At 40.5% G+C, this 8,962-nt stretch overlaps 1 protein-coding gene across 1 annotated transcript in view; it reads left to right on the top strand.

Annotated features, from left to right (window-relative positions):
- The first annotated feature begins 8,066 nt into the window (after window positions 1–8,066).
- The window catches only part of LOC105888363 (zinc finger protein 678-like), a 1,347-nt gene continuing 451 nt past the window's right edge, over window positions 8,067–8,962 (top strand). The window contains exon 1 of the mRNA XM_023508999.1: window positions 8,067–8,960. Within this exon, the coding sequence (XP_023364767.1) occupies window positions 8,067–8,960 (894 nt within the window). The remainder of the gene's footprint in view (window positions 8,961–8,962) is intronic.

Here is an 8,962-nt window from a genome sequence, read left to right as displayed (position 1 = left end):
TTCTATGGCTTATACAGGACTGCAAACTCTGACTGCTGTTTGATTGATTTTCAGAATATAAAAATATTTGTATATTTTTGAGGATCTCTGAAACATTTAAAGAAACTTTCTTTAGGCTTGGTGCCTGTGGCTCAAGCAGCTAAGGCGCCAGCCACATATACCAGAGCTAGCAGGTTCAAATCTAGCCCAGGCCTGCCAAACAATAAAGGTAACTACAACCAAAAAATAGCCAGGTGTCGTGGTGGGCACCTATAGTCCCAGATACTTGGGAGGCAGAGGCAGGAGAATCCCTTGAGCCCAGTGTTGAAGGTTACTGTGAACTGTGATGCCTTGGCAATCTATCCAGGGTGACAGCTTGAGGCTCTGTCTCAAAAAAATAATTTTTTTTTTCTTTAAGCAGGCATGATGGCTCACTTCTACAGTCCTAGCACTCTTGGCGGATGAGGTAGGATGATCATTTGAATTCAAGAGTATAAGGCAAGCCTGAACAAGAGTGAGATCCTTTCACTATTAAACATAAAAAACAATAGCTGGGCAGTGTGGTGGTTGCCTGTAATCTCAGCTGCTTGGGGGGCTGAGGCAGAAGGATTACTTCAGACTAGGAGTTTGATGTTGTTGTGAGTTAAGATGATGCTATGGCACTTTAATCTGGGCAAGAGAATGAAACTGCCTCAAAACAATTTCTTTTTTCTTTAGCACAGTGGTTCTCAACCTTCCTAATGCGGCGATTTATTTTCATTGTTAAAAAGGGGTCACGACCCACAGGTTGAGAACTGCTGCCTTAGTGTCCTGTTCAAAATGTCAGAGTGAGCAGTTAATACTAGTATTTGGGTCAAGCATCTCAGGACACTTCAGATAGATGGCATATGTCTTCTGCTTTATAGTTTTTGATCCAATGAAGGATTCAAATAAGGTTCTGCACAAAGTACAGTCAGTAAATTTTATCAGAACACTTAAGAATCTTTCCCCAAATATACACAAAAGCTCATGTTATTTAACTTCAACATTGTCTTTATATGAACTGTGATAGTTTGATTTCTATATGCTCTAATTTCTCAACTTTATTTTATTTTCTGAGACACAGTGTCAAGCTGTTGCCCTTGGTAGAGTGCTGTAGCATCATAGCTCACAGCAACCTTAATCTCTTGGGCTTAAGGGATTTTCTTTCCTCAGCGACCCAAGTAGCTGGGACTACAGGCACCTGCCACATCACCTGTCTATTTTTTCTTTTTTAGAGACACGTTCTTACTTTATTGCCTTTGGTAGAGTGCCATGGTGTCACAGAGCTCACAGCAACCTCCAATTCCTGGGCTTAGGCGATTTTCTTGGCTCAGCCTCCCAAGTAGCAGGACTACAGTCCCTGCCACAATGCCTGGCTGTTTTTTTTGTTGCAGTTTGGCCGGGGCCGGGTTTGACCACGCCACCCTCAGTATATGGGGCCAGTGCCCTACTCACTGAGCAACAGGCACTGCCCTACCCAGCTATTTTTAGATGGTAGTTGTAATTGTTGTTTGGCAGGCCAGGGCAGTATTCGAACCTGACAGCTCCACTGTATGTGGTTGGCATCCTAGCACCTGAGCTACTGAGCTATAGGCACTGAGCCCAATTTCTCAACTTTTTTTTTTTTTTTGAAACAGAACCTAAGGCTATTGCCCTGGGTGGAGTGCCGTGATATTATAGCTCACAGTAATCTCCAATTTTGGGAGATTGCCTCACCCTCTCAAGTAGCTGGCACTAAAGGCACCCACCACAAGCCTGGCTATTTTTTGGTGGTAGTTGTCATTGTTGTTTGGCAGGCCCAGGCTGGATTGGAACCAGCCAGCTCTGGTGTATGTGGCTGGAGCCTTAGCTGCTTGACCTACAGGTACTAAGCCCTAATTTCTCAACTTTAATATAGTTAAAGGTATCTACTCCGTACATTTCTTACATATCCTGTGTCATTGGGGGGCCACAGTATTCCCAAGCATATATTAAATTTTCTCTTTTTACAGAATCACTCTTAAAAATGTCTGAGACATTTTCTCACTCTATCACCCTAGGGTTGAGTTCAGAGGTTTTATAGATCGCAGCAACGTCAAACTCTTGGGTACAAGTGATCCTCTCTTTTCAGCCTCCCCAGTAGGTGGGATTAGAGATACCTGCCACAGTGCCTGGCTAGTTTTTCTATTTTTAGTAGAAAAGGAGTCTTGATCTTTCTCAGGCTGGTCTCCAACGTCTGAGCTCAAGTGATCTACCTGCCTTGGCCTCCTAAAGTGATTAAGATTACAGATATGGGCCACTATACCTGTCATAAATAACCCTATTTTATAACTATCTCTTGCTTAGGTTATGCTTATCAGGACTGTAGTATGCACACATACAGAGAAACACAGTAGACCTTGGTAAGCTGACCACTGAAGGGATTATAAAAATCTTGTCAACACACATAGGTGGTTAGCATAAAGAACTTTGCCTAGTGTACTGATACGTACATGTGGTGCATGCCGACTCTGTGTACATTAGGTGAACTTAGGGAGGTGGTCAATTGAAGTTTCTAGTGTCTCTGTATATGTATATATACAGAAAAATAGATATATCAACATATACACACACACACAAAAAGTACCAAGGTTTTCAGACCTGTCTCTATTGTCATGAGTGATGAGCATCTCCTTCAGGTCTCTGGATGGGTCGGACTAGTCCCAGATTATGGCTGGGACACGTTGGAGATGCCCACATAATCACTTCAGAATTCTCAGTGGGGCTTGGTGCCCATAGTCCAGTGGTTATGGTGCTGGCCACACACACACACAAAGGGTGGTGGGTTCGAACCCAGCCCAGGCCACCTATACAACAACAACTACAACAAAAAGTAGCCGGGCATTGTGGTGGGCACCTGTAGTTCTAGCTACTTGGGAGGTGAGACAAGAGAATCCCTGAAGCCCAAGAGTTGGAGGTTGCTGTGAGCTGTGATGCCACAGTACTCTACCAAGGGCAACATAGTGAGACTTCCCTCCCCCCCATAAAAAACAGTTCTCAGAGAGAGAATTTTTTTAGTGTTCATTCTGAGTATGATGTATTATATTTCATACATATATGAATTGTGATTTTTGCTTTCCATTTCTTCAGTAGTTACAAATTTTGATCACCCTTTCTAATGCTTGTTGGAGATATATATCTTCTTTGAGAAATGTCAGTTCAATCCTTTGTTACTTTTTCTTTGTCATTTAAAAAATAAAGAAAAGAAGAGTCTCACTTTGTCACCTGTGGTGGAGTGCTATGGCATCAACCTCCTGCTCTTGGGCTTAGGCGATTCTCTTGCCTCAGCCTCTTGAGTAGCTGTGACTATTGGTGCCTGGCACAACACCTGGCTATTTTTTGTTGTTGTTGCAGTTTGGCCAGGGCCAGGTTCAAACCCACCACCCTTGGTATTTGGGGCCAGCTCCCTACTCAGTGAGCCACAGGCGCTGCCCTTTCTTTTTTTTGAGACAATGTCTCACAGTTGCCCTTCTTGGAGTGCTTGTCATCATAGTTCACAGCAACCTGAAACTTCTGGGCTGAAGCGAATATCTTGTCTCAACCTCCCAAGTACCTGGGACTACAAGCGCCTGCCACAACACCCAGCTACTTTTTAGAGAGGAGGTCTCACTCTTGCTCAGGCTCTTCACAAACTCCTGGCTTGAAGCAGTCCTCCAGCCTCATCCTTCAATAGTTCTAGGATTACAGCCCTGAGACACCGTGGCCAGCCTTCTTTTGCTACTTTTGACTAGCAAGTTCTGTCATGTTTGTTAGGTCTAAGTAATACACAATGTTCAGTTTTCTGTTATTTTATTAATCTTTTACTAATCTTTTAATTCATTATTAAAAATGGTGTCTTATGTAAGGGTATCTGGCACACCTCCTGGGTAAGGGACACAAGTATAAGGGGGACTTTACCTAAGAAATGCAGACATTGTAACCTAATTTTTTTTTTTTTTTTTTTTTTGAGACAGAATCTCAAGCTGTTGCTCTGGGTAAAGTGGCATGGTTTCTTAGGCCACAGCAACCTCCAACTCTTGGGCTCAAGTGATTCTCTTGCCCCAGTTATTCTATTTTTATTACAGATGGGGGTCTTGCTCTGCTCAGGCTGCTCTCGAACTCATGAGCTCAAGCTGTCCACCCTCCCAGAGTGGTATGATTATAGGCGTGAGCTACCGTGCCCAGCCTGTAATCTAATTGTTCGTACCCTCATATTAATCTGAAATTTTGAAAAAGAGAAAAACAAACTAAGGTCTTAAATTAAAAATGACCACATGGCTCTTTCTTTTTGCCATGATCTATTTCTTACGTTTGAAATCAATGATGTTGTACATACATGTTTATATTATACAAGATATGTAATATACCTAAAGGAGGTTTGTGAGTATATGTGTAAGATATTGAAAATTCTTTGTAAAAGGGCCTATTCTATTACTACTACATTTTTCTCTTGGCTGCTTAGGCTACAAGTGTATATTGTCCCATATAATTATAGCTACTTCACCCACTTTGAGTTCCTATTTGCTTGACATACAGATTTTTTGTCTTTTTACTTTGAGCCTATTTGAGTCCATAAAGCTATAAGGAGTTTTCTCTAGACCTAATATTGTAGAAACTCATTTGTTATAAGTCTATTCAGCCATATAATCTTTTTAGATTAATGAGCTAATTATGTTAAATATAAATGAGTTAAAGTTATTATTACTTTATTTCTTCTAGATATTTTCTCCTCATTTCTTCTCTTGCTACCTTCATTTCTGTTTTATTGATTTTCATAATTAGTTAGTCTAATTGCTTTCTTAGTTTACTTCACATGAATTCTATAGATATTTTCTTTTCTGAACAACTTGAAGAATGGAAATTATAAAAATTTCTTAAAAATATAACAATATTATTAATATTATTCAGACTCATATCAAGCTAACTTCCATTGAATGCCAAAATTATTACTTTTTTTTTTTAGAGGCAGAGTCTTAGTTTGTCACCCTTGGTAAGGGGCTGTTGTGTCACAGCTCACGGTAACCTCCAGCTCTTGGGCTTAGGCGATTCTCTTGTCTCAGCCTTCCGAGGAGGTGGGGCTACAGGCCCCCACCAAAACACCCACCTGTTTTTTTGTTGCAGTTTAGCCAGGGCTGGGTTTGAACCCACCACCCTAAGTATATGGGAATGGCGCCCTACTCACTGAGCCACAGGCACCGCCCCCTTTGACATTTCTTATTTGGCAGTTTTCAGCATTCATTTATCTTGGTAAATGTCTATTTTTTTCTTTATTTTGAAGGGATGTTTTGCTGGATATAGTATATGTGTTTTGAGTTTTTTGTTCTTTCTGCACTTTGACTATATCATCCAGCTGTCTTTTGATATGGAAGGTGTGTGTCGAAAAACCATTAGTAATCTCAGAAGAGCATGCTTAGAGATGACACATCTGTTTCCTTTAGTGGCTTTCAGGATACTCTTGTGTGGTTTTCAAGTCTTTGTTCTTCATGTGTCTTTTTATGGGTCTCTTTGTGTTTCTCCTAGCTGAAGTGTGGTGAGTTTGATGTTCTGTATTTTTTTCTTACCTTTGAAAATTTCTCAATCTTTTCCGTGTTCTTCAACTTAGGAATTTCTCTTTTTTTAAAGCTTTTCTTTTTTGTTGATATCTCCATTTTCATGATTTTACTTAGTTGTTTGTATCATTCCCATTTCACCCATTTGCCAACAAAACTCTCAGGTAATTTAGACATCTCTATTTTTATTTTATTTTATTTTATTGCAGTTTTTGGCCAGTTCTGGGTTTGAACCTGCCACCTCCAGCACATGGGACTGGCACCCTACTCCTTTCAGCCACAGGCACCACCCCAACATCTCTATTTGTTAGGGTTGATTCTACATTGTTCATTTTGTTTCTTTGGGTTATATCACCGCATTAATTTTTACATGTTGTAATCTTTCATTGATTTTTGAGAATTGCAAAAGGTACCTTTCTTTAGTTTTTTTGAAGCAGAGTCTTACTATCGGTAGAGTCACCCCCAGTAGAGTGCCATGGCATCACAACTCACAGCAACCTCAGACACTCTCAGGCTTAAGTGATTCTCTCGCCTCAGCCTCCCAAGTAGCTGGGACTACAGGTGCCCACCACAGTGCCCTGGTTGGGTTTGAACCCGCCAGCCTCAGTGTCTGTGGCTGGTGCTGTAACCACTGTGCTATGGGTGCTGAGGCACATAAGGCAGCTTTCACAGAATCCATGATGTGGCTTTATCTTACAGGACTCTGACACAAATTATACAAAAGATTTGAGGCAGTTCAGTGTACATTCTGAAAGTGTTTTGCCTCTGAAATTTTGTGGATATTTTCTAGTTGAAGCATTTTCCCTGTATTTCCTCCTAAGAGCTTGTAATCACTTGCTGGACCTGAATCTGTCTGTTGTCTTGCAGTCTCTCTGGTACTGTAACAATATTTTACCTTTTTTTTTCTTTTTGAGACAGAACCTCAAGCTGTTGCCCTGGGTAGAGTACTATGGCATTACAGCTCACACTCACAGTAACCTCCAATTCCTGGGCTCAAGCAATTCTCTGGCCTCTGCTTCCCAAGTAGCTGGGACAACAGGCGCCCGCCACAATGCCCAGCTATTTTTGGTTGTAGCCATAGTTGTTGTTTGGTGGGCCGAGCTGGATTCGAACTCACCAGCTCAGGTGTATATGGCTGGCGCCTTAGCCACTTGAGTGACAGCATGGAGCTACAATATTTTACCTTTGATTTCAGCTTCCGCAGTCAGTTTTATAAACTATAGCATCATTCCCATCAGCATTCTCCCTCATGAGAGATATAAACTAGCTTTAGAAAAGCCCTGAAAGCTTGGTGCCTGTGGCTCAAGTGGCTAAGGCACCAGCTACATACACCTGAGCTGGTGGGTTCCCATCCAGTCTGGGCCCGCCAAACAACAATGATGGCTGCAACAAACAATAGCCAGGCAGTGTGGTGGGCACCTATAGTCTGAGCTACTTGGGAGGTGGAGGCAGGAGAATCACTTGAGCCCAGGAGTTGGAGGTTGCTGTGAACTGTGATGCCATGGCCCTCTACCCAGGGCGACAGCTTGAGGCTCTATCTCAAAAAAAAAGAAAAAAAGGAGCCCTGAAAATCTAGTAGAGTTTATGCAAATCTCTGTTTTTCTTTTGAGGAAAAAGTTTACTTTCATATGGACAATGCTTTTTTCAGATGGGGGAATGTCTGGGGTCTATAAGTAGAATAAACTTTTCTTCCCATATTTTATACCTTTTGTCATTATCATTTTTTTTCTTATTTTATATACTTATATATTTTTGAGACAGGGTGTCTTTCATCACAGATAGAGTGCAGTAGTATTATAGTTAATAGCAACTTCAACCTCCTGGGCTCAATACTCTCGTCTCAGCTTCCTGAGTTGCTGTGACAGCAGGTGTCTGCCACATGCCCCACTAATTTTTTCTATTTTTGGTATAAACAGGGTTACACTCTGGCTCAGACTGCTCTCAAATGCCTGAGCTGAAGCATTCCACTCACTCTCCCAGAGTGCTAAGTTTACAAACATGAACTACTGCACCTGGCCTGTATATGCTTCTTCACATTGTGCTCGCCTGGTGGGCTGAAAATTCTCACTTGCTTTTATAATAAAATGCAGTATATATTTCTTACTTATATGTATCTCAAGAATTATTAGGGCATGTGTGCTGTACTATGTCATCTTGCTACTGTGCTTGGCATAATTTTAAAGATAAAATTTGTAATGTATATTTATTCAATTGTGATGAAACTCAATGGCATAATTTTGTATTTTTAAATTTCTTTCAGTTATATCGAATCATTCTACCCAGAGCAATTCACAAGTGCTGGGAGTGAATATTTTATTACCAGAGATAATCCTCAGAAGATATGAAAATGATAGCCCTGAGAATTTAAACTCAATAAAAGACTGGGATAGAGTGTATGAGCAACAGAAAGTATGTTACAATGGACTAGATGAAAGTTTAACAGCTATGCATGGTAAAATCTACCAATGCAGTAAAGGTTTCAGAGTTGTCAGAAAATTATCAAATGTAAATAGACATAAGATGATGTATACCAGGGAGATAACTTTTGAGTGTAAAAAATATGGGAAAGCCTTAAAAGTATGCTCAAACTTTGGTAAACATGAGATAACCCATTTTGTGGAAAAGCAGTATAAGTGTAAAGGATGTTGCAAAGTCTTTAAATCTCGCTCGAGACTGTCTAAGCACAGGGGACTTCATACTGCAGAGAAAATCTCCCATTGTGAGAATGATGAGAAGTGTCTTAGCCTCAACTCAAAATTTGCTAACTGTAAGACAATTTCTAATGTAAAGAAACCCTACAAATGTGAAGAATGTGGCAAAGCCTTTAACAATTCCTCAGGCTTTTCTAAACATAAAAGAATTCATTCTGGAGAGAAACCCTACAAATGTCAAAAATGTGGAAAAGCCTTTAACCAGTCCTCCAACCTTTCTGTACATAAAAGAATTCATTCTGGGGAGAAACCCTACAAATGTAAAGAATGTGGCAAAGCCTTTAACAGTTACTCAAATCTTTCTGTACATAAAAGAATTCATTCTGGAGAGAAACCCTACAAATGTGAAGAATGTGGCAAAGCCTTTAATGATTCCTCAGGCTTTTCTAGACATAAAAGAATTCATTCAGGAGAGAAACCCTACAAATGTGAAGAATGTGGAAAAGCCTTTAACCTTTCCTCACACCTTTCTGGACATAAAAGAATTCATTCTGGAGAGAAACCCTACAAATGTGAAGAATGCGGCAAATCCTTGAACAATTCCTCAGACTTTTCTAAACATAGAAGAATTCATTCTGGAGACAAACCCTACAAATGTGAAGAATGTGGCAAAGCCTTTAAGGATTCCTCAGGCTTTTCTAAACATAAAAGAATTCATTCTGGGGAGAAACCCTACAAATGTGAAGAATGTGGCAAAGCCTTTAA

This window comes from Otolemur garnettii, unplaced genomic scaffold (assembly GCF_000181295.1).
Source record: "Otolemur garnettii isolate 467f Iridium unplaced genomic scaffold, OtoGar3 scaffold00305, whole genome shotgun sequence".
NCBI lineage: Eukaryota > Metazoa > Chordata > Mammalia > Primates > Galagidae > Otolemur > Otolemur garnettii.
This window is presented reverse-complemented; position numbering and strand designations above follow the sequence as displayed.